The sequence below is a fragment of the Blastomyces gilchristii genome, assembly GCF_000003855.2.
Source record: "Blastomyces gilchristii SLH14081 genomic scaffold supercont1.11, whole genome shotgun sequence".
In the NCBI taxonomy this organism is placed as follows: Eukaryota; Fungi; Ascomycota; class Eurotiomycetes; order Onygenales; family Ajellomycetaceae; genus Blastomyces; species Blastomyces gilchristii.
In genome coordinates, this window is record NW_003101672.1 from 1,035,994 (window position 1) to 1,061,557 (window position 25,564).

The 25,564-nt window shown below is 48.9% G+C and overlaps 9 protein-coding genes across 9 annotated transcripts in view; 4 read left to right on the plus strand and 5 right to left on the minus strand.

The window, feature by feature from the left end:
* Nucleotides 1-3,108, plus strand: part of BDBG_05505 (proline iminopeptidase) — a 3,618-nt gene extending 510 nt beyond the window's left edge. The window contains exons 2-9 of the mRNA XM_002623951.2: nucleotides 75-310; nucleotides 462-706; nucleotides 789-874; nucleotides 928-1,092; nucleotides 1,161-1,181; nucleotides 1,240-1,378; nucleotides 1,436-1,532; nucleotides 1,608-3,108. Coding sequence (XP_002623997.1) covers nucleotides 75-310; nucleotides 462-706; nucleotides 789-874; nucleotides 928-1,092; nucleotides 1,161-1,181; nucleotides 1,240-1,378; nucleotides 1,436-1,532; nucleotides 1,608-1,919 — 1,301 coding nt within the window. The 3' untranslated portion in view covers nucleotides 1,920-3,108. The remainder of the gene's footprint in view (nucleotides 1-74; nucleotides 311-461; nucleotides 707-788; nucleotides 875-927; nucleotides 1,093-1,160; nucleotides 1,182-1,239; nucleotides 1,379-1,435; nucleotides 1,533-1,607) is intronic.
* On the minus strand, nucleotides 1,204-3,304 carry BDBG_05506 (uncharacterized protein). The gene is made up of 2 exons (XM_002623952.2): nucleotides 3,060-3,304; nucleotides 1,204-2,954 (listed from the first exon to the last, which is right to left on the minus strand). The coding sequence occupies exons 1-2, from the start codon at nucleotides 3,234-3,236 to the stop codon at nucleotides 2,055-2,057; spliced, it is 1,077 nt and encodes a 358-aa protein (XP_002623998.1). The 5' UTR covers nucleotides 3,237-3,304; the 3' UTR covers nucleotides 1,204-2,054.
* On the plus strand, nucleotides 3,144-8,142 carry BDBG_05507 (KH domain RNA binding protein). Its single transcript, XM_002623953.2, has 4 exons — nucleotides 3,144-3,671; nucleotides 3,729-4,988; nucleotides 5,073-5,952; nucleotides 6,036-8,142. The coding sequence occupies exons 2-4, from the start codon at nucleotides 4,401-4,403 to the stop codon at nucleotides 6,056-6,058; spliced, it is 1,491 nt and encodes a 496-aa protein (XP_002623999.1). The 5' UTR covers nucleotides 3,144-3,671; nucleotides 3,729-4,400; the 3' UTR covers nucleotides 6,059-8,142.
* BDBG_05508 (uncharacterized protein) lies at nucleotides 6,310-8,392 on the minus strand. Its single transcript, XM_031722194.1, has 2 exons — nucleotides 7,785-8,392; nucleotides 6,310-7,581 (listed from the first exon to the last, which is right to left on the minus strand). The coding sequence occupies exons 1-2, from the start codon at nucleotides 7,975-7,977 to the stop codon at nucleotides 6,866-6,868; spliced, it is 909 nt and encodes a 302-aa protein (XP_031579015.1). The 5' UTR covers nucleotides 7,978-8,392; the 3' UTR covers nucleotides 6,310-6,865.
* BDBG_05509 (uncharacterized protein) lies at nucleotides 8,169-12,680 on the plus strand. Its single transcript, XM_002623955.2, has 2 exons — nucleotides 8,169-8,888; nucleotides 9,315-12,680. Exons 1-2 carry the CDS (start codon nucleotides 8,631-8,633, stop codon nucleotides 10,482-10,484), a joined length of 1,428 nt encoding a protein of 475 aa, XP_002624001.1. The 5' UTR covers nucleotides 8,169-8,630; the 3' UTR covers nucleotides 10,485-12,680.
* On the minus strand, nucleotides 8,833-14,569 carry BDBG_05510 (fungal specific transcription factor domain-containing protein). The gene is made up of 4 exons (XM_002623956.2): nucleotides 13,243-14,569; nucleotides 12,557-13,096; nucleotides 10,828-12,456; nucleotides 8,833-10,642 (listed from the first exon to the last, which is right to left on the minus strand). The coding sequence occupies exons 1-4, from the start codon at nucleotides 13,963-13,965 to the stop codon at nucleotides 10,481-10,483; spliced, it is 3,054 nt and encodes a 1,017-aa protein (XP_002624002.2). The 5' UTR covers nucleotides 13,966-14,569; the 3' UTR covers nucleotides 8,833-10,480.
* A 1,621-nt stretch (nucleotides 14,570-16,190) lies between these two features.
* Nucleotides 16,191-20,825, minus strand: BDBG_05511 (nuclear pore complex subunit Nup159; the record flags this gene model as incomplete). Its single annotated transcript, XM_031722195.1, has 4 exons — nucleotides 16,191-18,569; nucleotides 18,626-19,857; nucleotides 19,937-20,612; nucleotides 20,730-20,825. 4 exons carry the CDS (start codon nucleotides 20,823-20,825, stop codon nucleotides 16,191-16,193), a joined length of 4,383 nt encoding a protein of 1,460 aa, XP_031579016.1.
* On the plus strand, nucleotides 20,078-22,827 carry BDBG_05512 (20S proteasome subunit beta 2). The gene is made up of 4 exons (XM_002623958.2): nucleotides 20,078-20,625; nucleotides 20,681-21,560; nucleotides 21,631-21,678; nucleotides 21,805-22,827. Exons 2-4 carry the CDS (start codon nucleotides 21,435-21,437, stop codon nucleotides 22,459-22,461), a joined length of 831 nt encoding a protein of 276 aa, XP_002624004.1. The 5' UTR covers nucleotides 20,078-20,625; nucleotides 20,681-21,434; the 3' UTR covers nucleotides 22,462-22,827.
* BDBG_05513 (uncharacterized protein) lies at nucleotides 21,723-25,454 on the minus strand. The gene is made up of 2 exons (XM_002623959.2): nucleotides 24,898-25,454; nucleotides 21,723-24,835 (listed from the first exon to the last, which is right to left on the minus strand). Exons 1-2 carry the CDS (start codon nucleotides 25,211-25,213, stop codon nucleotides 22,776-22,778), a joined length of 2,376 nt encoding a protein of 791 aa, XP_002624005.1. The 5' UTR covers nucleotides 25,214-25,454; the 3' UTR covers nucleotides 21,723-22,775.
* Between the last annotated feature and the right edge of the window lie 110 nt (nucleotides 25,455-25,564).

The following is a 25,564-nucleotide window of genomic DNA, read 5'->3' on the forward strand; positions in this document are numbered from 1 at the left end:
CACCCATATCCTATCGAGAGGCTATATAGACGCGAATAACTGATATTTTAATATACCATTCGCGCAACGAACAGGCAAATTGAAGGTGACTGAACTTTTCTGGGATGTCCCTCTGGATTACAATCGGCCCACTGAAGCCACCATCCAACTTTTCGGGCGGGCTGTAAGACGCCGCGAGCCAGGGGTTGATTTGGCTCGAGATGAAAAGGTCTTACCCTGGTTTTTATACCTACAAGGTGGACCAGGGATGGCATCGCCGGCGCCACAGGACGTTGGCTGGGTGCAAATGATGCTTGATAGGGGATACCAGGTATGGCATGATTTTGAGAGCATGCGCTGCTCATTATGCTTCTAACTCTCGTCTGCGGGCTGGATAGCTGGAGCCAATATATCTCAAGAAGATACTCTCACTATCGGCCGCGATATGCTCCTTTGGATGGCCTAGCTTATTGTTTCTATAGATTCTCTTACTTGACCAACGAGGGACTGGATTGAGTACTCCAATTACGGCTGCTACTCTTGGCCTCGTAGGCGATGCTGTTAAACAGGCTGAATACCTCAAATTATTCCGCGCAGATAACATCGTTCGGGATTGCGAGGCTATCCGTGAAAATATTACTGCTGAGTACCCGCCTGAAAAGAAGAAGTGGAGCCTCCTTGGCCAGAGTTTTGGCGGTTTTTGCGCTGTCACCTATCTTTCAAAATTGTGAGCTGCTGGTTTATGATCTTATATCGCTCTTGCTCATTCTGAAAGTTTTTGTTCTGGAGGCTAATTCTGGCCTGTGAAGTCCTGAGGGCCTACGAGAGGTTTTCACAACCGGAGGTCTCCCTCCTCTCAGACGGGGACCCGAGCCTGTACTTGAGCGGACGTACGGTAAGTTTTTGAAGGCTCTGACTGGAGCGAGCGGAACAACTGAGATGCAATAGAAAAGGTCCTTGAACGAAATGAAGCGTACTACTCCAAGTTCCCCGAGGATGTTAACAGAGTTGATCAAATCGTACGCTATCTGAGCGAGAACCGGGTAGAGCTACCCTCTGGAGTTCTCACATCCGCCAGATTCTTGTCACTCGGGTTATCATTCGGCATGCGAGGTATGTACATATGATATATCCTTGTGTTGTGGCTTACATGAACCAATTTTGGCTAACTTATGAAACAGGCGGCTTACATTCTATTCACGGTATGAGAAAAGACGTAGTGGAGTCACATTCAAGTCTACTCACTGTTAATGTGTGCAGATATCGTGCTAAGAGTACACAACGAACTCGAAACGTTTAACTTTTTGACCACACCAACTCTTGCATTAGTGGATAATGCTACTACCTTCGATAATAATATCCTCTATGCGGTTCTTCATGAAGCTATATATTGCCAAGGGTAGGTAAACCCCTTTGCGCGACGATCTGCAGAGCAAAAATATAAATGATTATATAGGGAGCCGTCGAACTGGTGTGCGGATAGATTGCTATCTAGGTTCTCCTCATATAATAACAAATTCGGGGGGAGTTCGTTGTTTTTCACTGGGGAAATGGTGAGTTAAAAGCGCACCCGCCCCTTGGATGAAACAAAAACCCAAAATTGACGACGGGATTTAACACACACGCAGATATACCCACACATGTTTGAATCTTCCAATGAGCTCAGGAAAGTCAAAGCCGCTGCGGACATCATTGCAGCGTACGACGGATGGCCAGATCTCTATGACGAAGTACAACTAGCCAAAAACGAGGTACCGGTATTTTCAGCAACCTTCGTGGATGACATGTATGTGCATTACGCATTGGCAACGGAAACTGCAGCGAAGATCAGAGGGTGCAAGCAGTTCATTACGAATACTATGTATCACAACGCGATCCGTGCGAACGCCGATGAGTTGATTAAACAACTTTTCGCTCTGAGGGACGACACGCTCGATTAGGTCATGAGTCTTTGTTTTGTACCTTTTTAATGACCTCCAGCCATAGAACATAGGCAGCTGTTTATAACACCTCATATTTTGTTTGTAGCGTCGACATGTTCAGTGTGGGTCTTTGTATAAGTATGCACATATATATCAATCAATCAGCTCCCTCGCAAAATCAATCAGCCGTAGCCGACGCGCATCCCGCGGATGAAACTGTGCAATTTTCGCTTTCACCAGGAACCTAGACGCGGCAGTGTCTCGCTCTAACTTGATATAGGATGACGTACCAGCCGCCTCCACCAACGAATCAATTAAAGCATGAACCTCTTGCCCAGCTGCCTCCCGCTTGCTGCCTATTCCGCCTCTGTGACCATCCCCATCCCCACCCCCACCCCCACTCGGTAGTCGAGAAACCAGCTCATCAATCCGCTGCTGCCTCGAATCCCTTTCCACCTCCGCACCAGCAGGAGCGTTAATCCTCCTCTCCTTCCCCTGTGTCGTATACCCCGCCGCCAGCGTGGCATCCGACACCTCAAGCTGATCCCCCACAACCGGGCCGCCCAAATTCTCCGCAGCCAGCATCGCAGCTAAATGGTCATCAATAAATACCCTCAACGCTTCCTTCAGCGCAGCCGTCTTCTTTTCTAACTCGACCTTGCGCCTGCGCTGCTGTTGCATGAACTCCTTCGCCAACTGCGCCGGCCGTTTCTCGCGCTCCTCTGGCCGTGCGGACTGGAGAGTCTTAATGCGGTCATCTAAACCTGTGCTAATCAGTTGCGCGTCGCGTGCAGCCGCTTGTTCGGCCTTTAGTCGCTCCCGGCTTGCGCTGAGGTCGTGTGCTGTGGCATCTATGCTTGATTTGAGATCCAGGATTTGACGAGATGACTCGCGCAATGCGAGGAGGGTGGGCAGGGGGGAGTCTGGGTGTGGTAGGTCTGGCACGGTCTGTGAGAGGCTTTTGTAGGCTTTTGTTGCGCGCCGGATTTGCGCAAGGCGCATGCGGGGCTCGAGGCCTGGGCGGGGAAGTCCGTGTATAGTTGAGCGCCGGAGCTGGAACAAAATAAATGTTTTAATTGCTAGGTTTCAGAGAAACGCGGGAAGAACTCTACTGTGCAGATGAAACTATGAGACAAGCAAAAATTGACTCAAACTAACCTGTTGTAGAGTATCTTCCTGGCGCCTTACTTGAGCTTGCAGTTGGCTCAGGGTCTGATCAAGCTTCTGATTGTACACGCGGTGGTCAATTGGATGGCGGTCGCGTTCTTCTTCGAGTTTGTGATTGGTTTCTGCAAACTGGAGTATTTTCTCCAGGGTATCATGTTGCAATGCCATCTTCCCAGCGCGCGTTCAGATCCCGTCTCCGTTCATACCTGGGCACTCTCCGTGCTACGGAAGCTTCCGAAGAGGGAGCAAGATCCACGTGACTAGTTTCTTCGGCTTAGCTCAGCAACATTAGTCTCATTTCGGGCGAAAGACATCCTCATCAGGCTTAGTGCGGCTCGCTCCCCCACAAGTTTAGCCTTTTGCGGCTCTGGACCTTCCTCCAACCTCATCTCCTCTTGTTCGTCGCCTCCTCGCGATTTTCTCTCTTCTCAACTCTCATCGGCAGCAGCATCGCGTCCTGCAAGTAGTCATCGTTCTTCATCGTAAGAGATATTTGCCCATCTCCCATTTACTTCTTGTGCCCGTTCCCCTTCCCCCCTTTCCCCTTCTCTCCCTGTCCTGTCTTCCACTGAAAAAAAAGAAAAAAAACTCTTGCGCCTATTTGTCAGTCATTTTTGCTAACCCCTTTTTCCACGTCTCAGTTGCTAACAAAGACTTCAGGTTTCGCGTAATATTGGGGTCTGATCTGGGACAAGGAGGCCAAGAAAGAGATATTTCCCAAACGAAAAGAAAAAGGAAGAAGAAAGAAAAGAGGTCCAACAACTTGCGTGTATCCTCCTGTTTGAGCCTGTTACTTTGTCCATCAAACTTCCAAAATCCTTCCCTGGCTGAAGGTACCTTCTCTACCACCACTTACCACCATATCACAACCCCTCCGTCTCCCCTGTGGATCAAATTCTTATCCCAGCATCTCCCAAAATTTCTCCTGGAGCCTTTCGCTCAATACTGCTGAAACCAAATCCAACCTTCTCACCTCAATACAACATCTATCTCCATTTCTACGTCGACTCCATTTGCCTCTCCGCACCGTTTCCACCATCTACTGCTACCACTATCCTCATTCTTTGACTCTCAGCCTATCTCCAAGCACCACCTCCTCTCCAGCCGACCCACCAGCACCAGCAAGTTTTCCTTGGGAAATCCCTGGTGTACATAGCCGATTCAGAAACAAAAGAAAACAATTTAAAAGAAAAGATATTCAGATCCTACTTCGATCCTTGTTTTCCCAGTGTAGGTGAAGCAGCAGAAAAAGAAAAGATATCCAGACCCAGAGCAAGAAAATCCCCGACGAACACCGTATTTTAGCTCAGCAACCCCGATACGAATACAAATATGTCCGCCTCTCCGACTTCCGCCGTGGCGTCAACGAAACGTCCCCTAGAGGACCCCTCATCTCCATCAGGACCCACCGATCAACCCGACGCCAAACGTCCCGCCCTGGATAAGGTAGTAAAGGGCGGAGAAGAGGAAGAATCTAAGGTAGTTCGAGAAGGTGACAGCTCTGCGACGGAGACCGCCAAGTCCGATACTGCCACTCAACCCGCAGCTGCTGCCACCGGAGAAAATGGCGTAAAGGACGAGCAAGGTGATTTAGTTGTTCCCGATGCTCTTCATGCCAATGGCAAGAACGCATCTGCTGCTCAGATACTGGAGACCCAGCCCATTCAGTCCACAGCTTCTCAAAATGACCGTTCATCATCGCAACCTCCTTCCCAGCAGGCCACTCAAGATGAGAGTGGATGGATCCATATCCGAGCCGTGATCTCTAGTGCTGAGGCGGCAACCTGTATTGGCAAAGGAGGTGAAAATGTTTCACAGATTCGTCGTCTATCTGGTGCCAAGTGCACTGTTAGCGACTACTCTCGTGGTGCAGTGGAAAGAATTTTAACCGTCAGTGGCATGCAGGATGCAGTTGCTAAGGTATGCTCTCAAGACGGTTGCTGATTATTTACCCAGTTTCATTTTCCTCAATATTGCAATCGCTGACATGTACCCCGACAAAAGGCTTTTGGTTTGATTATTCGTACTCTTAACAATGAACCCCTGGAGGCCCCATCCACAGCTCAGTCAAAGACATATCCTCTCCGCCTGCTCATTCCCCATCTACTTATCGGCTCTATCATTGGAAAGTCTGGAGTACGCATTCGCGAAATCCAAGAGGCTTCTGGTGCTCGTCTCAATGCTTCCGATTCATGCCTTCCTCTTTCCACAGAACGAACCCTTGTTATCCTGGGTGTTGCTGACGCAGTTCACATTGCAACTTATTACGTTGCAGTGACTTTGGTAGAACAACTGACTGAAAGATTTGGCGGACCTGCAGCTTCCGCTTATGCCACCCGCAGTGGTGGTCCCGCTGGTGTCGTCCCTGGAGGTATGCAGGTAGTTCCGTACATCCCCCAACCAGCCGGCGGACAATACGGGCATCCAGATACTTTCAAGAGACATCAACCTCAAGCAAATCGGGCTGTATCCACCGGTGGGTACGGCGTACCGTACGTCCACGGCCAGCCGGGCCAGCCTCAAATGCCACACCAAGCACTTCATTACGGTTCTTCCTCCCGTCCCGGCTACACTGGAGCTGGTCCTCATCAACCAGCACCTTACGGCGCTCCCCAGCCCACCCAAGTCCACGGTGCACCAACTGCTCAACCTGCTGGAGGAGTTGTCCCAGGAGCACCAGTGACACAGCAGATCTTTATTCCCAACGATATGGTGGGTGCTATCATTGGCAAAGGAGGCGCCAAGATCAACGAAATACGCCACCTCAGCGGCAGTGTTATCAAGATCAACGAGCCTCAGGACAACAGCAACGAGCGCCTCGTTACTATCACGGGTACACCCGAGTGCAACCAAATGGCTCTCTATATGCTTTATTCCAGACTTGGTATGTAGTTTTATCTGAGCTAGTTTGGTCTACTTCCCCCCCACATGGATAAACTTTTGCTAACCATGACATTTCGCGTACAGAGAGTGAGAAGCACAGAATTTAGAACACTTACGGAGCTATCTTCCCAGCTTTATGTTTTCATCTTTATTTTCATGTTGTTTCATGTTGGTTCCCTCGCCTCTGGGAGTTGATTGAAAAGTAGTTTTCCACAAATTTGTTACCTTTCTTATTCTACTCGCTCTCTGTAGCTCCCGTTGCATGCCACGGCTTTTAGTGTCGTGTGATTTGTTTTGTTCTATTTTCCCCTTCTTATATTTCCTTTTGTCCCATTATTTTTCAAACTGACTGATTTATTTTTTCACCATCCCATTGATTAAATCTATAGGCTGTTCTTCCCTTTTCTTCGTTATTTCTTCCGGTGTATTTTTACCCCGAACAAATATTAATGGCAAATCTCACTACTAACTCGATTACCACAAAAAATCGTTAATTGGTTTAAACCCCTTATCTCACAGCTGCGAGTTCATGGAGAGAAGCTTGCCCTGGCACATGTCTAGGAGGTTGGAACAGTGATTGTACGATCCGATTAAACCAAGAGAACTACTGGACAGACGGATATATACAAATATATATCTGTATCAGATCTCTTAGTTCGCCAGTGCATGCGACATGACGCCGAGGTAGCTCTGTACAGCTACGCATTCTCCTTCCAAAATTCCAAAAAGAAATAACTTTGTCGCATCCAAAATTTTCAAAATCCGTTTTTGAGGGAGAAAAAAAAAAAAAAAAAAAAATTACATCGCCTGACATGGCACCCCCTATGTACCTCTCCACTTATCGCAGAACATAATTTCTTTTGACTCTCTCCATTTCCTCTCATCCATCATCGAGATGTACAGTTTCCACAAAATCACACATGCTCATTTCCCACGCTCCTTCCTTCCCCTTCCCCTTCCCCTTTCCCACCCCACCTTTCCTCTCCCCGAGTCCGAGGACTCCCATCCTCCTCGCCAAACCTAACATACCTCATCTCCAACACCTTAATCCCAGGCAACATCTTGGCTCTGACGGGCGCGAAGGCCTTCTCAAAGTCATCCGTCCCCATCGCCGCCTCATGCTCCTGTATGCTCTCCCAGCCAATCACCAGGATAGTCAGCTCCGCCTCCCCGGAGGGGCTATCGGCATGCTCCACCGTTCTGGGCCTCTCTACCCATCCCAGCGATAACCAGCCTGGCGGGCCTTGCTTTGCTAACTTCGTCCGTGATGGCGATGAGGAGGGCTTTTGCGCCTCGTGGTGGTGCTGGTGCTGGTGCTGGTGGTGCTGATGCTGATGATGGTGCTGGTGATGCTCCTTCGTGGTAGGATCATCCTCTTCGTCATCAGAGGGACAGATGCCTAGCAATGCGGTGCGCAGGTTTGATAGGGAGCTTTCTATGAAGGACTTTTGCTCGAAGGGGAGGGCACTGGGGAAAGGGAGGATGGCGAGTTCGACAATTGGGGTTGTGGTGAGATCTTTGAGGTGGACGGGTGGGGTAAGGGTGGTGTGGATTGTTATTGGGGCTGAAGATGGGGCGAGAATTGAGGAGATTTGGCTGAGGGGGACGGAGGAAGTTGCATCCTTCCATGCTGTACTTTGTGGGAAGGACGCGGGTTTCCTGTTAGCTAAGGTGTTTTCTAGGGGGGTTTGTAGGATATTGGTGAGACAAACAAGAAAGATAGGAAAGGCTACTTTTCTTTCCATCGACGAATTGGGTATATATACAAGGTAAGAGGGTGGGTTGAAAAAGCAATGGAATGTGCATGCATGCATATATCATATATTCTCTTACCAACAAGCCAAACGATATCATTCTCATCCTCCACAGTCCGGCCCCAGCTTGAATACAGATAGCCGCTGTGCAGCTTCACCGCCTCAAGGGCCTCCGTGAAGACCCGTCCCTCATAATTTTCGGGGTCCTCAGGCTTCACACCCTTTTTGAAGGTTAGGTAAATGAGCTCTGTGACGGCCGCGTTTGATGCCATCTGCTCACTTTTTACTCTTCTCTGGTTTTATTCAATTCCCTGGCCCCGAATTCCTCCTGTTATTCTCTCCCCTTTCAGTGTTCTTTTTTTGTTGAAAGCGAGACGGATCGCGGAGTATATTTATGCTTATGGAAATCCGATATTTGGCATTCGGCAGTTCGGCAATGAAATGTAATGTTCGGGGGGGGGGGGGGAAATGATATAGATGATATATTTGATATAGGGTACGGATACGATGATAGGGCTGGCAACAGCGGGCGATGATGTCACCTCTTGGCGGCTGGAGATGATAGGCCGAGATAGAGTTATTGTAACTGTGGTCTATTATATATATTTTTGGAGTTTTAGAGCATCTCAATTCACCACCTACGTAGAAGTTAGAACGGGGTAGTTTGGGAGCAAGGAAAGATTTCCTTCTTTTTTTAATAGTGTTATTATTAGTAGTATTTCATGGATCCTTCATTCATTTCTCCACACAAGCAAAACCCTGCTAAGCTGCCCGTTTTAGCGCCTCAAAACCCCCACAGGCCACCATCGGCCGGAGTTAAATTCAACACACAACCAACCGCGATCATATCATCGCTCGCCAGTTCCAAAAAGTATCGAGACAGGAGATAGATAACTAAGGAAGAGAACATACATACCTAATAACAATGATTCTCCTCCAACTTCCACTCCCCCTCATCACCTTCATCTTGGGCCTTTTAACAGCACCCGTCCTCATTCCCTTGCTGGCAGGAATATCGGCAAAGCTAGCCTCTCTCTGTTTGAGCACGAGCAGGAGAGTCGTCAAGGAGGACGATGATGATCAAGTAAAAGAGGAGCATGGCCTCTACAGTCTGGACCATGGGGTGCTGAATTTGCCCAGCCTGATGCCGGAGGAGATGTGGATGAACATGGGATATTGGAAGGTAGGTTTCCCTTTTTCTTCCCTTTTCTTCTCTTCTCTTTTCGTTTTCCATTTTTATTTTATTTATTTTTATTTATTCTTTATACCCCATAGCCCATAGCCCATAGCCCATATATATATGCCTTCAGATAATTGACTATTGTCAAGAGCAAATGTTTATACATCACCCTGTTGAAAATAATTTTCCCACTCTAGTTGCCTAATTTCATGCTGGACTTTTTTTCCGACATAGATATCTAGCCCCTTGCTAGCCCCAAACCCCCTAGAAACAAAATGTCTTCCTTCTATGTATACCCAAATGTTACGATGGCCAAGTGAATAAAAGAGAAAAGAAAAAAAATCCAAAAAGAAAGGCTAATTAATCAAAACATGTGTGCCAAAAATTTACTAATCCCTCTCCTTTAACATGAGTTTAAAAATGAAAAAGAACACGAATTCTTTCCCAGGCGCCTGTCGCGCATTGTTGGATAAGATCCTGCAAACAGCAGGTTTTGACGATGGGGATTCGACAAACGTTGCTGTCAACGCTGACAGTCTGGTTGCCAGTGCCACTGGTGTGGACTACCCGTCGCGCACAAATAGTCGGCCCACGCATACATCCCAAAGAAGGGAGCGGAACACCGATAAAAAGACGGCAACAAGCGGAGTAAGGAGGGTTATACTAGATGTTGGATTTGGGTGTGGTGAACAGACTTTGTATCTGATGAGGGAAAAAGCGGCCGTTCGCAAGGCACATGGTGGTTCTGGGGAAGCGGCTGGGTTAATTTCACATGATGAGAAGGATGAGAAGGATGATGTAGAAACCACGCCGTTATTTCAGCACTACATCGGTATCACCCTCGAGAAGATGCAATGTGCATTTGCACAGTCCAGGGTAGCGGAAGCTGCAAGGAACTGCAATACCTCTGCGGATAAAGACAGTGGCTCCTCGCAGGATTGGGGCAAAAGAAGGAAGCAGCCGATAGGCGGGGTTGTCGAACTCTTCTGCGGAGATGCAGCGAAACCACATGCATGGTCGGAGGAAATTCAGCGATCTATCTCGACTGCGTTTAGAAAAGGCGAGTATGCCGAGGAGGGGGGGGGAGATGATGGGGGAGAAAAGCCAGCTGAAGAGCGCTATGTCCTTGGCCTCGATGCGTTATACCATTTCAATCCCTCAAGACAGGAGCTATTCGAATATTCATATTCCACCCTCCAAGCAACCATACTCGCATTTGACCTCTTTCTGCCGCCAAAGTCGCACTCCTCATCACCACTCGAAACAGTTAAAAGGAGCTTAAATACGTTCGCCCTCCGGTGCCTGACACCGGCCCTGTCTGCTCCATTTTCAAATTTCGTAACCATAGCCGAATATAAACGCCTGGTAGAAAAGGCTGGCTATGGGCCTGAACACATCACGATAGAAGATATTACGGAAGATGTATTTCCCGGGCTCGCGCAGTTTTTTGAAAAGAGAATACAGGAGATGAGCGCACTGGGCCTGAAAGGCTTCACCAAGTGGAGGGTTTCTGGATGGCTATTTCGTTGGCTTGCCGGTGGACAGGTGCTTAGGGCGGGTGTTGTTGTTGCGAAATGGAAAGGTAGCCCAGCCGCCTAGGAACCGTATGAGTACGGATGATAGCCCTGGTCTCCGAACCCAGAATCTGAGGTATCAAAGTTGCTGAGTGGGGAAGATTCTCCTATGGGTGCTTGTGGATATGGGAGATTCAGGTCGCCGGTATTAATTTCGGGAGGGAAAAGTTTATCCCACTCATTCTATAGAAGGAAGAAAAAATACTATTAGCAATTCCACGTTTCATGGGAGGTGGTCTGAGGAAATTGAGGTCACAGGTTCAGATATCGGAGAGGATCAGGATCAGGGCGAAACATGAGAAGGGAATTATCAAATTGGAGAACTGAACCAATGACGGTGCAATATAGAAGCACCAAGCCAAACTTACCCAGTCAATATCTAGCATTGGCAAATCCTCCTGAGTACCACCCTTGGTGAAACCTTGACCACCAGCCATCGCCATTCCACCAACAGGGGGTGGCGGAGGAGCCAATCCGGCGCTTCCAGACGCAGCGCCGGGAAGGAACCACAACCTTGACGAGCCAGAATCTTCGGAAGTGGCCTCTGAGTCGAGACTCTGGCCCCGGGCGAGGCGTTGAGCATAATCAGGCATACAGTGGGGATTATGGAGTGACTGCAGCGGTCCATAAAAGAACTGGCCAGATTGAGCTTGCGAAGGTGTTTCTGAATAGGCTGGGAGATGGTGGAACTGAGGTGGTGGCGATGTCTTCTGCTGCTGTTGCTGCTGTTGCTGCGGCAGCGGCAGTGGCGGCTGCCACTGTGACATTGACGTGGGTGGGTTACGCATGTTTGGTTGCTGGTATGGCTCACTTCTCTGCGGATAAGCTGTCATTGGTAGAGCATGTGATTGGGAGGGTGGGAATAGCGTTTGGTTAGTGATAGGCGCAGTTTGAGGGCCGCCAAGGGTTGAAGTGACAGAGATATACTGCCCTTCATGTCTCGGTGGCTGACTAGATTCAGATGTTTTCACTCCTTCTAGCCTCCGAACACTAGGCCTTGCATGGAGATTCGACGCTTCCTGCGTACCCTGCATGCTGACAGGAATTCTAAGTTTTCTTCTCTCGCGATAATGAACCATTCTCTGCTGTAATTGGCCTAGGATCTCGCGGGCTTTTCGATCCCGATGCACCAAGAGTTTATGTCTGTTGTTCGCTGAGTACTTCTCTTGTCCAGGTTCGTAGGGGGAAGGTGTCGTCTCAAAAGCATAGTACAAACATCGCCAGATGCGATCGGATTCCTTGCGCAGCGGATGTTGGTGAACTTCTACGAGGAGTAGGAAGGCAGTGTGCCATTGGTTGAATGCGCCTAGAGACCATGTCCACTGTGTGTATTCTGAGTTTGTTTCGAGCTCAATCGCATCCTCCAGCTGTTGCGTACCACTTGTTATTATGATTTGCCTTAGGCGATCTGGAACAACCAGGTCCATGCTGTTATGGTAGCGATGCAATAATGCGATGTATGAACGATTGAGATAAAACGACAGAAGAAGCTGAGCAGCCTTTTGTATCGGTTTTGGATTGGGAACTTGAAATAGAGGGCAAAACTTCGCTGTTGCAGCCTGACGGAATGCTTCAATCTTCCCCAATACATGTGTCAAGCTTACTCCCTTCTTCTCTATTCTGAGCCTGTCCACGTTAATGATCCGTTGCAACTCATGACATTCGAAACGGATTCGTATGTAGGTCATATCTGTCCATTGAGATTTGTCAGTAAGTGGTACGGGTGATGGGACACATAGGTCCTTCTCATCGATGTTTAGAGGGAACTTGGTGGAAAAGTTCTCTCTGCGGATGGAAAGACGGGGCCCGTGTGATTCGCTTGTCCGAATATCCAGAAAACATAGATGGTACCAGATCATCCTCCGAACGTGAGTCTCAATGGGCCCAAGACCATATTCTTCTGGGTCACGGTGGAATCCCATACACTCAGCCAAACGAATGGCAGTCCCTACAAGAACCGAATGGGCACGCGAGACTTCTGCTCGACACATGGGAATCTAGAAACATAATCTCAAATCAACACCAACAAAATATCGGACGGTCGAGGGAGAGACATGAAAGTAAAAATAATAAACATAAAAAAGACAAAAGCCATACCATATACATCACCAAAGCCTGGAGCGTCTGGGTTTTGGTGGTCTTCAAGAAGTTCGCTTTCCCCAGAGCCATTGCTGTTGCTAACTGGAAGTTTTCTATGAGTTTCTTTTGCGTGACCCCAAAGGTGCTTAAGACCGAATCCTCTGCCATACTTATTGCAGCGGAGAACATTGCGGCAAATATAACTGCCTGTAGGGAGTTTGCGGGCTCAAGCCCTCGAGAAACTTCTAGCCAGAAATTCTCATATTGCCTTTCAAAAGTAGGTCGATGGACAATTTTGGCTATAGGATCAACCGCTTCCCAGTATTGTTGTAATAATCTGTTGGCGGCAGCCCTGGATGGAAGGAAATCTGCGAGCGAGTACCTCCGTTCTCCACCCCCTCCAAAAAACATGTCCGAGTTCGGTGCAATGTAAGATGGTCCCGGGGTGAAAAAGGAGTCGTCGGGCTCAGCAATTGGTCCCGGGAAGCTGGAGGGCTTGGGTATTGGTTCAGTTGTGGTTTTGTCTGACACGGATAAATCTCCAAGGGCCATGGTAACCTGGGTCATGGCCATGTTAGCTTAAAAGGGTGCATCTACATATTGCATGGTCCTCCAGCGAGTTTGGGCTGCTTCTTAGGAAAAGTTCACACATATGGCAAATGTATAACCAGGCGCGTTGAAGTATAAAAAAAAGAGGCACAAACCTCCTCTGCAATTTTGGGACGAAAAAAACCGCCAACACGGTCCGTCATCCTCAACTTCCCGAGTTTGAACCCAAGGTCGAGAGCGTCATCGTCAGACCCATCTTCATATGCAGCATCCTGAACTGCCAGAGAAGTTGGCTTCAAGTTCTTCTCGTCCTCCGGGATAGCATTCGGTCCCTCATTCGGGTTTTCCAGAAGGCCTCCCAATGTATTTGAATCAACCTGTCCCTCCCGGGACGAAGTCTTCCTGTCCACCACATCCTGTTCTAAAGAACGCTCCAGCGAGCCCATCTTTTCCTTGAGCTCAGCAAGCTTTTTCCGAGCGCTCGGGTCCAGGGCGGGAGCCAAGAACAAGCAGTCCCGCTTGGTTTTCGCACAGTTACTGCACGGGTGAAGCCTGTCGCACTTTAGTTTCCGCCGGCGACATTCCAGGCACGAAGTGATCATCCGATTGCGGCGGCGTATGCGAGGAGGTGCGGAAGTGGTTGCGGTGTTGCCGCCTTGAGGTGCGGCAGATCCACCTCCCGCCGACTGCGATCCCGCATTGCCACCCGCTCCACCATCTCCACCAACTCCATCCCCGCCCCGAGTATAGCTATCATTGGTCTCGACTTTCGCGGGGGAATCTTGTGTCGAGGATAAGACTGAGAGTGACTGCCGGGAGTTCTCAGCAGTCGTGGAGCGACTGTGTTGCTGGGACAGGCCCAACGCCGAAGGATTCATCAGATGGAAGAAAAAAGAAAAAAGCAAAAACAGAGGATCCAGTAACAGAGAAGTAATACCGGAGGGCGGAGGCCGACGACAAGAATCGAAGACATGTTACGGACGTTAGCCAGTCTCTGCACCACAGACAGGCGCCGTGCTGGAGATATATAAGAGAAAAGACAAACCACGACCACAGACGAGACCGGATCAGGAATAGCGCTGTGTCCAATAGGATTTGATGCGATGTCGTTATGTGTCCGCAGGCGATTTCAACGTTTATTTACGCCGTGCAGGCGGGGGGGCGGCCAAAAGCCAAATCTAACTTGTCAGAACTCCAGGCAGCGAGATTACATTACTACGAGTTTTTTTTTTTTTTTTAAATTTTATTTACCAGCGATGTCACGGCGTGTTGGTGCCCATTTTTGACTGTCGAGCTGGACGGAAGAAGCATTCTCGCCGCCTAGACGGAATATTCAAGAAGCCATACTCTGTACAGATATAACTATGCTGTAGATGATAGAGAAAAGTCACAATATTTACGATGGTAGAGGAATTGACCAGCAACTGATGGTTTATTATTTCCAGAAACTCCTACTGGACTGGAGGACCAAGCTATTATTTAAATAATAATAATAGTGTTTACGCTACGTATTTCCCTCAAAAGCACGTCTATTGGCGCAGGCTCTGAGATTGCCCTCTTTGGGCATAGCGAGCGGGTGATCGAGAAATTGAGTCCGTCCCATTGAGTCAAAAAAACAAAAAAAAAAAAGAGACAAAACAATGCAACCTCACGGATGGGGGTTCATAGCGGGGCGGGGGCTCACGGGAATTCCAACTCACTCCCACACAAGTCGATTCTGGCCTAACTACGGAGTAGAGGTTATATATATTGTTACTCTCTTGACCCAGGGGTATGACAATGACATGGAAGCGAATGCCTTACTCCCTCTTCGCTCAACGAGCCCTCTATAGCGTATGCAGGGCGGCTCTCTGATCTAGCTCTCTCTCCCTGGAAAATATGAAAAGGAAATATTAAACAATAATGAGAAGATATCACCTTTCGAATCGTCGACGCCCTTTGATTAATTATTAGGTTGCGCCGCTCACGTACAACGTACGTTATTCAGCTGGCTGCATCTTCGCGGGCCGGCCGGCGGCCTGCTAGTACCAGGTCGGTCAGGTCTCCTCAGCTCAGGTTGAAATAAACTTTTAACTAATATTTTCGGTCTGCCTCGCGTTCGAACCGACGCCCGACGACCCTGTTTTCTCTTCATGATCCAGTTGTTGGCGGGCATCGCGCTTTTCTGAGGACGAGCGAGCACCGGCAAACTCGGGGCGCGAGCTTTAACTCCGGCGAAGCTAATCGACCTTGGCTAATTTAACTTCTTGATTCAGGCGGTGATGATCGTCGAAACTTGGGAACCCAGGTTACCCTAGGACGTATCTTGGACACTGAATAAAAATATTGTTGTTCTTTTCATCTAGAGGGCTGAACATCTCAATGCCCGGTGGGTTGAAGAACAAATCTTACTATCAGCCATACAGTGAAGCAGAGGGAAAGAAACCGTTCAATCCAGACTGATATAGTTATTGATTGGTACGCTGATGACAGCAAGAGTTTCTTCTCCTACCGCCCCTTTCAACTCTTCTAGCCGCGTTTTAGTGTAACTATGTGCCTTGATGTACGGAGTAGAAAAAGGTTGAATAAATGCCGCTCGATACGCCAACACAGCTAAGTGCATTCAATGCTTTCACTTTTACTGACAGCCTACGGAGTACAGTGGAGACAAAAGTGACCTACTTGCGCTAGGGTTCTAATGGTTCGCTACGGTTCAGGTTAAAATGAAGTCTTGCCATCACACTTAGACAGGATGAAGAAAACCATTCACTTGCCACTTATGTCAATGGTGCGAGGGTGTGGTACGTAGCATACTGCTATTCAAACGTACCCTGCTCGAGTAAGGAAAAAAGAAAACAAAAAAACACTGACAGCTCAGAACATAATAAAGTAGGGTATAAAAGGGAAGAGAAAAGTAAAAGAAAAAAGATAAGACGGGGGGGTTCATTCTATTCAAATATCAAGTTTGGTTGATTGAGAACAAGCAAGCCTCTGACAAATTAGAAATGAAACACTGGAAAACCCTTCCCATCCATCCATCCCTCCTTCAAAATACAAAATATAGCAGGAGAACACATGTTTTTCCTCCAAAAAAAAAAAAAAAAAAAAAAAAAAAAAAAAAAAATCATATCTCATCCATCCCTCTCACTTTGGCCTTCCAGCTCCGATCCACCAATGCCGTCCGCACATGCTCCACAATCTCCTGTCGGCGTTTATTCTTAGCCATCCACCGATGCGTGTCTTCCTCTGCCCCAAGTACTAAATCACCAGGCCCACTAACATTCTGCAGCGAGCTCTTCTTCCCAGCACTGCTAAGCAAACTAGACCGGAAATGTACATGAGCCCTCGTAGCAGACTCAGGGGTATGGTACGCGCTCCTCGCTCCAACTGCGCCGTCCACGGAACCCCGCGAGCCGGGCGTGACGGGTAGCTTGGAAAGCCCCCGCTGTCCCCGCGGCGGCGTGAGGAATGGTGAAGCTTCACGGCTTTTGGATCTCGCAGAACCTGGGCCCGCTCCACGACCACTTGCGGCGGAGACGTCAATGCCAAGCCTCCGAAGTTGAGCTTCGAGAACGTCAATGTCACCGCTTTTCTTCTCGGCCATGTTGGTCATGGTCGCGATGGTTGATGTGACAGCTTCGACGGTAGGTCGTGCCATGGACCTGCGTCTGGCGGAGCCGTTGATGCTCGTACCGTCGGAATCTGGTTTGGCGGAATCGGCGATCTTGGCGCGGATGATGGAAATCTCTCTCTCTAGATTGGCCATTTTCGATTGTACCGCCGTGGAAGCTTGTCGCAAATCTTGTTGCAACATGGCCTGGTCGGCTGAGAGGGGCGCTGAAACGATGGCCACAGTGTCGACGTGAGCGTCAATAGTTCGTCGTAGGCTCGCGCACTGGCCGCGTAGAGTCACGAGATCTTTGCTGAAGAGCCGTTGGCAGGTTTCCAATGATTCTTCGACTTTTTGCAATTGCTGTTGCTGTAGTGAGGTATCTAATGCCTTGATACCTGCCTCCAGTTTGTCGACCTCGGATAAAAGGAGCTGCTCTTCTAAAATATGACTTGGCTGCTCACTTTGCAGAATGGTTAGCCAGTCTTCGTAATTGGATTCTTTAGCTGTGCGTTGATATAGCAAGAACGCCGATAGAGATCTTGAATTGATCCCTAGGGTGTCAATCATCGAGTTGATATCGCGGTATAACCGCTCAATTTGCCCGGGTATTCCAGGCTTCAAACTTTTTCCTGTGTAATCCTGATGTGAAAGGAAGGGATCCAACGTGGGTGCTGGGGATAGAGGTCGCGCTAGATCAGCCCGGAGTTGCTCATCCTCGTCATCCTCGCTCAGTGGTTGAGATTCAGCCGCTAACCGCTGGGCTTGGCGGCTAAGATCTTCCGTTTGGTCTTCATCATCTGCTGGTGGCGTGATTTGTTTCGATAGCATAGAACTCTCGAGAGTCACTTTTCTTTGAGCCAAAGCACGACCAGGTGCGCTAGGTGCGCTAGTAGATCGCAAGCCATCTCTTGCTAAGGATTGCCCTAGGAGAGCCCGACGGACTGGGCTCGGTGACCTTGGCGCTAAACGTATGCGGCCATCTGGTAGCCCAGGTGCGGGGAAAATCGGTTGTGTAATTTCTCCGAAAAGTTGCCTTGATTCCTTTGGCTGCTGGACCGATGACGGAGTCTTTGTGAACACAGAACTACCCGGACTTCCCAGAATAGGCCCACCAAATGAGCTTTCAGGCGACGTCTTAAGACTTTGAACGCGCTGTTCGGCGGGCTCTTCTACGGGACTAAATTCACCAGCCACTTCTTCTCCGCTATCTTCAAAATCCGCTGATTCCTCTTGATCAGATTCTGCAGGCAACGCAACTGCAACTTCTTTCAAAGTCTCTGCCTTCATTGAAGAGATGAAATCCGGTGGCAATGGTGCTTCCTCATACGAAACTTTGGATACGTTCGATGAAGAAGCTGATGTATCTCCAGGGGCGTAAGTGGCTCTGCTTGTTGGATCTGGGGGGAGGGGGGGCTCAGCCAATTTTGGCATTGGTGCCTCCTCCTGGTCACTAGGTAGTTCGACTTTGACTGTAGATTCCGATAGGCTACTTTCATCTGGTAATGAAGGAGGCGGTAGTGAGGACTGTTCAGGGGCCTTAGGTGGTGCGATAGAGGCCGGAAGTTTTCCAAAGAGCGATGTTGAATCCTTCGCTGGAGCGAGCGGCGAAGGTTTCAATGGCTGCGTCGCACCAAACAAATTTGTGGGAGTTGGTAGACCTCTTAGAGGTTTTTGAGCTTCTGGGATAGATGGTTCGGGAGGAGGGGGAGGAGGAGGAGGGGAGGCGATGGTAGGTAAAGATAGCGGAGGAGAAGTTGTAGGCTGGACAACGGGCTCTTTCTCAGTGGCCTGATCGAAGTTCATCAAACCCGCAAAAGAAAATGCCCCCTTTGTTTCCTCTGGCTTATCTTCATCCATGGTGGTCGTCGTGTCTGGCTTGAATCCAGAACGCTGATCGAATGCTCCGAAAGGGATGGCTGCGTCGAAGCGGGGGCAGGCGATGATACAGTGTTCACAGAACCAAAAAGCGGCTGTCCAGCTTTCGCAAATGGGATATCACCAGCAGGAGGTTTTCCGAAAATGCTCCCTCCGGAAGGCTGAGTAGCTTTAACAGTAGCAAAACTGTCACCAGCAGCTGCAAATGAGCCGAACCCTCCACCGGAACCACTAACTGGTTTTCTGGAGAATTTACTCGTATCTGTACCTGTATCGCCAGAAGTACCGCTAAACGCGCCAAACCCGGACCCAAATGGAGATGTAGTGGTTGTTTTACCCACGAGAGGTGGCTGACCGAACGGAGAGGATCTCTGACCCAACAAGCTTGGACTGCCAAATGAAGGAGTGAGTGAGATAAAACCACCAGTTGGCTGGCTGGGTGATTGAGACTGGGTAAATCCCTGTGTACCCCAAGAAGTTTGTGAACCAAGCGCAGACGGGGTCCCGAAAGGAGGCGGTCGATTGGCCCCTGGCCCCGAGGGAGACCCAAATGGAGACGTTGACGATAGTCCGAAAGCAGATTGTCCGAGCAAGGACTGTCCGAAAGGGGATTGCCCAAAAGCTGGCTTGGGTGTTTGAGGGCCTAACATCGACGAGCCTAAAGCGGTCTGCTGTGGTTGTGCTTGTTGTACCGGTTGTCCACCCCCAGCTGCGACAAGATCATGATATGGCACGCGCTGTCGAACCGACTCGGAATACACAAACCACCAGGACGACAATACCCCATCATTATTGAGAACGAGAATCATGGGTAGAGGAGTTCCAGAATCCTGAATATCTTCTCCAGGAATGGGAGAGGAAACAGTATCTTTACTCGACAAGTCAATTGCAAGCCCAACAGGGGAAGTATTTTCCGAATCATCTGTTAGGGGAAGTTCGGCTCTCCTTGAATCTTCGGACATTGTCGTAACAGTGAATGCATCAGTGACGGGTGTACCCCCTTCCTCGGCTAGTGGTTTGCTAGATTTCGTAAAGAGGCCTATATCTGTTGAAGCGGTCGAAGAGACAATCAATACATCTTTGAGATCGGGCTTAAAATCTCTCAAACGGCAGATAAATTGGTAGGCGGGGTTCCGCTCAAGGCCCCAAGGTGGGCAGACCTCCGGAAGCTTTTGGAATGTATAATTATCTGGTGGTTGGCGATTTATAATGTAGTATGTTGATTCCGGTTGACTTTCGGGTGAAGACGTTGGGGTATAAACAATTAAAAAGACATTATTCTCGAGCCACGAAATAGAAGACACTATTTAACGCAGTTTTGTTAATAATTCCGGCCATGCTTAGAATCATAAGAGGAAGCATAAGAGGAAGTGTGTACTGACCATGCTTATCCCCATCCAAATCTGGAGGTCGAGGGATCTCCGCCTTCAGTTCCCCTTCAGGAGTCATTTGAGATGCAGTTCCATTCCCCAATCCAGCCACTAATTGCTTCCCCCGGTTACTCCATGAAACACAGCTCACACCGGCTTTTAAAACAGGGCCCGAGGGGCCTTGAACCAGCTGATTAGTTTGCAAATTTGCCATCAACAGCTCGCCATCCGTAGTTACAGCGGCAAACAATTCTGCAAGCGCGGGGTTTGGAGCCAGAGCTCGGAGCCTGGCACCATTCAAAGCAAGAGTAAGGGCTGATTGTGAGTTGCCTTGCATCAACGCCGCTACTTCGTATGCAATCAAGCCACTGCCATCTGCAGCAGCTACAACAAGTACATTCTCGTCTGCGGAGAATGCCACATGCGACACTTTTTGTGGGAGCGAAATTTGTAGTTGCGGTTGAAAGGGCCTAATATTACTGTCTCCAGTCGCATCGGCGGTATAAGCCTTTCTGACAGCATCTGTGCTTGCTATTACAAGACCTTCAGGCCCAGCAGCCGCGAGCAGGCCTTTTACAGATGCTACGCTCAACAAAGAGCAAGTGGGGGGAGGAAGAGCGTCGTTTGGCCATGGCGTGGGGAGAAGTCTGACTTTCGAGTCTCCAGCGATGGAGAGGAAGCCAACTTCCTATTTAACATTGGTATGTCAGCTACACTGCCCCACAAAATAATAATAATAATAATAATAATAAATAGAAAAAAGAACAAAAAGGTAAAAGGAAGGTAAATCTTAGGTACACCATACCTGAGTCTGGATTTCCTGTAGCTCAGGGCCGAGTTGAACGTTTCCCGCCTGGGTGCTGCCAAAGCCTGCGGCTGGCTGAGAGGAGGAAAAGGCCATTTTCAAGATTTCGAAGTCGGAGGAGACTGCGCGGTGTTTAGAGTCTAATGAATACCTGGGCTTTGGGGCATTGAGAGCGGGTGTTTGGGCAGCACGGAGATTTGCAAAGGAGCGTCGATGGAGTGCACCAGGACTCCTGTTAAAGAGCTGGAGAGTTGGTCCGAAAATCTTGCTGGCGCGCTCCCAGAGGAGGGGAAAAAAGAAGAAGAGAAGCTGAGTGAGAGGGACAAGGCATTCAGACCATAGCCAGTCTCACGCCTGGTGGGAGAGAAGAGGCGCAAGAAGATATTTATCTATCCAGCAACTAGCAACCAGAGTTCATGTTTTTTGTTTGATGTTTGGCGGTTGACGCTGATTGGGCACGTGAAGGTCTCGGTGCAGGCAGCTCTAGCTTCGTCACTTCAACATCGACGCCGCATCACATCTCTGTTCAACGATACCCAACTATACCCCTAGCTACCAGCTCTCAACTCAGTCTTGTGCCTATTTATTCTACCTGGCTTGCTGGAGATACTCTGCTGCGATAACCTTTGCTTTCCGTATTTTATCCCTCTAAAACAGAACCGCCAGATACCTGCTGCCGCTGCCGGTTGAGCCTCCAACCTCACCATGCCAGGCTTCGATTTCTCCAATTACAACCGGAATGCAGCTCTCCATGCAAAGGGCGTGCCTCTTCCAAAGGCTACGAGCACAGGTACTACTATTGTTGGATGCATCTTTGATGGTGGTGTGGTGGTAAGCCTGTCCAAAATCATCAATGCGTCAACTATTCTACTACAAAACACCCGCTGATTCCTCCATACAGATTGCAGCTGATACACGAGCTACTAGCGGTCCCATCGTTGCTGACAAGGTATTTATCGATTTCGATTTTATACAAGAAGCCCTGAATGATCTCTTTACCTGCCTACCACACTTCCCTTACGTGTCAAAAACTTCCGAACCAGCCTGGTATTACCACCTGCTAAATCAAATCTAGAACTGTGAAAAACTCCACTACATCAGCCCGAAAATCTGGTGTGCTGGCGCCGGTACAGCGGCAGATACCGAATTCACCACCGCCCTCATCAGCTCCAATCTCGAACTCCATGCTCTCTCCACAGGCCGGGCCCCGCGCGTCGTCACCTGCATGACCATGCTCAAACAGCACCTATTCCGACACCAGGGCTACATTGGCGCTTATCTCGTCGTCGCCGGCGTTGATCCTACTGGTGTCGGCCTCTTCACCGTCCACGCCCACGGTTCCACTGACAAATTGCCCTACGTGACGATGGGCTCCGGTTCCCTCGCAGCCATGTCTGTGTTTGAAACGATGTGGAGGCCGTCGCTGAACAGGGATGACGCCGTGAAACTGTGTTCGGAGGCGATTAAGGCGGGTATTTTTAACGACTTGGGCTCTGGAAGTAATGTGGATGTGTGCGTAATCTACCAGGATAAGCCGACACAGCTGTTGAGGAATTACATTAAACCCAACGAGAGGGGCCAGAAGGAGAGGACTTATCGGTTCGCTAAGGGGACGACGGCATGGTTGGATGAGAAGGTTATTACTAAGGCAGATATCGGGAGATATATTACCGTGGAGGATCTTGGGAGTGAAGGGACTGTTGTTGCTGAGAAGATGGAGGTGGATTCTTAATCGTACCCTTGGTTCTATATGATTTTTTTTAAACCTCACAGCGCTGTTAGTCTCTTTTTATATGTTATTCCTAGACGAAGATGCTCTTCTTTTTTATATTCGGGTTGCGTGTTTACAGGGTTGATTTTTGCCCAGTTTTATTCGCCTACGTGGTAGGTGTTTGATGTAAAGTGGCGGAAAATTCCACATAGACGAGTGTGTATGTCAACATCCAACTGTAAAATATAATTGCTGCCTCTCTATGGAATCTGGCCATAAATCTACCTAGGTTGATCCGCTCCGGGAACTTATACAACTCAAATACCCACTCATGCTCAGGCCAGTTCCGCATCCAAAAGCGCATTTGCAACAGCAGTGCCTTCTACCTCTTTAATCTTCTGCATAATAAACGCATATTTACGTTTCGGCACCGGTTTACCCGCTTCACGGTACCGCGTAACGCCAGCCTGGAAAAGTGCTCGAGTTAATATGGGTGACACAGGTCCATGATGCTGGACGATGAACAAATACACCCATTGAGTCAATCGCCAGGATGTCGTGGGCGTCACTGTCGTTGTGCAAGAAAACACGAGTGCGAGGATATGTAACATGCGCAGACATTCGATGGGGTTTGGGTATAAACAGGGATCTGGTGGCGACGTTCCAGGTTCTGCTACAGCATATGTCACTGCCGGTTGCTGCCAGCAGCGAGATAGAGCGACTTTTAACGGAGTGTGGCGCCGGAGGAGGCGCAGGACGGCGCTGCGCGGGATCGCGCCAGCTTCTGTGAAGCTGATGATTTGGTGGATAAAGGAAGGAGAGGTAACGTCTGTGATTTTTGCTAGTCGATCAAATGTTGAATATATCGCTCCGCGGTTCCGGGTGTACATGGAGAAGTAGGGGAGGATTTCTTTGATTGTTTTAGGGCTGTGGGTGGGATCAAGGAGTTTTGCTTTTATGGCCGGGTCGAGGGAGCTGGGCCCACCGGTATGTCCGCTTTGTTTGCTCCAATAAAACTGCTTTCGTGCTTTTGCGAACTCTATATCGGCAGCGTTTGACAGCACAAGGTCCGTCGCAGGCAAATCGCGTAGACGAGAGTCTTGGAGGTATATCCGCAGCCGGGTTAGAATATCCGTGCCTCTGAATGCGCCTAACGTTCGATCAAGGGAAGATAAAAGGCGACGAAATACACTCCGACGTCGGAAATCTAGTATTGTATAGCTGGCGGAGGCGTGTCCCAGAACAGCTACGACCCACATCTCAAGCAAACGCTTAAGTCGATTTGGTGTGTTTAAGCCATTGTTTTCCAAAGGCGGTGACGCCAAACTCGAAGCAGAATCAAAGTTACTCCTCGAAGTAGCAGAGAATAACACTAAATCATTATCTAGACGGGAGAGTGTCCAGTGCCAGATATAAAGCGATTGGGCACTCCACTTGTTATATACTGGCGAAAATACTAACAGTTCGGTTATTCTTAAAATGTGCGTGACCGCAGATTCGGGAGAACATGAATCGAGGAGTGCCTTGGTATAAGAGAGGATTTCGTGTAGGGCATCATTTGGAATGTCTTTTATCGTTGATTTTGGCGCAGAGGCTGCCATGAGGATAACGCGCCGAAGAAGAACATCCGCCAATAAATTCGAACCAGAGGTCCCAGGGCCGTCTAACGTATGGATAACATTCATACCAAGTTGCGAAAGTCTACCTGGCGGTGACGCTTTTAAGATCTCTTCTACCCACAATGCCATTGTTTCCCTGCCAATATCAGACGGAGTCAATACAGGAGACGACTTGAGCCCATCCCAAATAGCCTGATAGCATGAAGCAACATCGCCTGAGTTGGCTTTCCCAATGGTACTTTTGCCGTGTTCCCGAGTTTTGGTTTTGATCGACGGTATAAGCTTAATTATTTTACAAATCTCCTCCACAGGGACAAGACCAAGCATGATGGAACGCTTTAGGAATCGAAAGTGAGCGTATAGCCTAGTCTTCCTCTCTGTATGCATGACACAGTGTTCGACCAGGGTAACGTAATTCTCAGCTGCAGGAACATTCAGGAAAGGGTCACTGAAGAAGTCATATAGGTCATCAATATCCCATCTCCTGGATCGACCGATGCGGTTCTGAACCAGAAGGATCTCGGAGAGAGCTGTTCGACTGACGAGAGGTCGTTCTCGCAGGTCAAGCCCTAAAACAGCAATGTGTTGTCTGAATTCATCTAACGAAGCTGACCGCCACGCCGACGAGGACAAGTGCTTCTTAAGAAAATCATAACTTGGAGTAGAAGTAGGAACGGAAATATCAGGAATCGAGTCGAATTGTGAGGTTTGCGCATTGTCGGCTCCCCACGGGTGGGGAACGGGAGGCGCGTCATTGTACAGATATGGAAAAGCCTCTGCACGTTAGATTAGTTTATAGGCGTATGACATCTATTATTCCTTCTGTTAGCCAACATACCTTGCGCTTGCAGAGACCACGGATTGGCCTCAATGGGATGCACGTCCGAGTTCTGTTGTGCTGGCTTCCCAAACAGAATCGCGGGATCTACCGCCGGTGAGGAAGATCCCATGAGGGCCAAAGCGGCGTGCCTCCGCCTCGAGTGTCGTTTTTGAGCCTCGAGAGGGCCGGGGACAGAGCTGCCATATCTTTTGTGGTGTCTTGTAAACCGGGAGAAGCCTTCATTAACGAGCTCGTCGCTAATCCAAATGTGATCGGGCCTGGCAGTACCATGCTGCTGAAGAGCCTGGTAGAGCCTATGCCGACATCGAGACATGCGGATGCAGAGTATGAGCTGTCATATAAAGCAATTGGCTTCTTCCAAGGCCAATTGGTTCCGTCGTGCGTGATGGAAGTGAGGTTTGATGCTGTCTCTGCCTGTCGTTGTCGTTCTCAACGATGATTTTGAGCTCGTGCTTGGCATGCTGACTCAGCTAGATATTGTCACAATAGAAATAGCAGACACGAAGCAGAGAAAGAAATATGACTTTCTATCTAACTTACTACGTATATACATGTACTGTACTCCGTACAAGTATAGCTCATGAATAGAGATCCCACAAGTTAGTTAACGCTTAGCCGCTAATGACTCTTTATTGGCATAAGTCTACACATAACTAACTCGACA

Coding starts and splice junctions, on each gene's coding strand:
- BDBG_05513 (XM_002623959.2), bottom strand. CDS start 25,213: ATGTCTCGATGTCGGCATAGGCTCTACCAGGCTCTTCAGCAGCATGGT. Junction 24,836..24,897: donor GTGGTCTCTGCAAGCGCAAG/GTATGTTGGCTA, acceptor TCTAACGTGCAG/AGGCTTTTCCATATCTGTAC.
- BDBG_05507 (XM_002623953.2), top strand. CDS start 4,401: ATGTCCGCCTCTCCGACTTCCGCCGTGGCGTCAACGAAACGTCCCCTA. Junction 4,989..5,072: donor TGCAGGATGCAGTTGCTAAG/GTATGCTCTCAA, acceptor CCCCGACAAAAG/GCTTTTGGTTTGATTATTCG. Junction 5,953..6,035: donor TATGCTTTATTCCAGACTTG/GTATGTAGTTTT, acceptor TTTCGCGTACAG/AGAGTGAGAAGCACAGAATT.
- BDBG_05509 (XM_002623955.2), top strand. CDS start 8,631: ATGATTCTCCTCCAACTTCCACTCCCCCTCATCACCTTCATCTTGGGC. Junction 8,889..9,314: donor TGAACATGGGATATTGGAAG/GTAGGTTTCCCT, acceptor AAAATGAAAAAG/AACACGAATTCTTTCCCAGG.
- BDBG_05506 (XM_002623952.2), bottom strand. CDS start 3,236: ATGGCATTGCAACATGATACCCTGGAGAAAATACTCCAGTTTGCAGAA. Junction 2,955..3,059: donor AGGAAGATACTCTACAACAG/GTTAGTTTGAGT, acceptor ATTTTGTTCCAG/CTCCGGCGCTCAACTATACA.
- BDBG_05510 (XM_002623956.2), bottom strand. CDS start 13,965: ATGAATCCTTCGGCGTTGGGCCTGTCCCAGCAACACAGTCGCTCCACG. Junction 13,097..13,242: donor GTCCCAAAATTGCAGAGGAG/GTTTGTGCCTCT, acceptor GCCATGACCCAG/GTTACCATGGCCCTTGGAGA. Junction 10,643..10,827: donor CAATGCTAGATATTGACTGG/GTAAGTTTGGCT, acceptor TTCCTTCTATAG/AATGAGTGGGATAAACTTTT.
- BDBG_05508 (XM_031722194.1), bottom strand. CDS start 7,977: ATGGCATCAAACGCGGCCGTCACAGAGCTCATTTACCTAACCTTCAAA. Junction 7,582..7,784: donor TGATATCGTTTGGCTTGTTG/GTAAGAGAATAT, acceptor CACAAAGTACAG/CATGGAAGGATGCAACTTCC.
- BDBG_05512 (XM_002623958.2), top strand. CDS start 21,435: ATGCCAGGCTTCGATTTCTCCAATTACAACCGGAATGCAGCTCTCCAT. Junction 21,561..21,630: donor TCTTTGATGGTGGTGTGGTG/GTAAGCCTGTCC, acceptor TCCTCCATACAG/ATTGCAGCTGATACACGAGC. Junction 21,679..21,804: donor GTCCCATCGTTGCTGACAAG/GTATTTATCGAT, acceptor AATCAAATCTAG/AACTGTGAAAAACTCCACTA.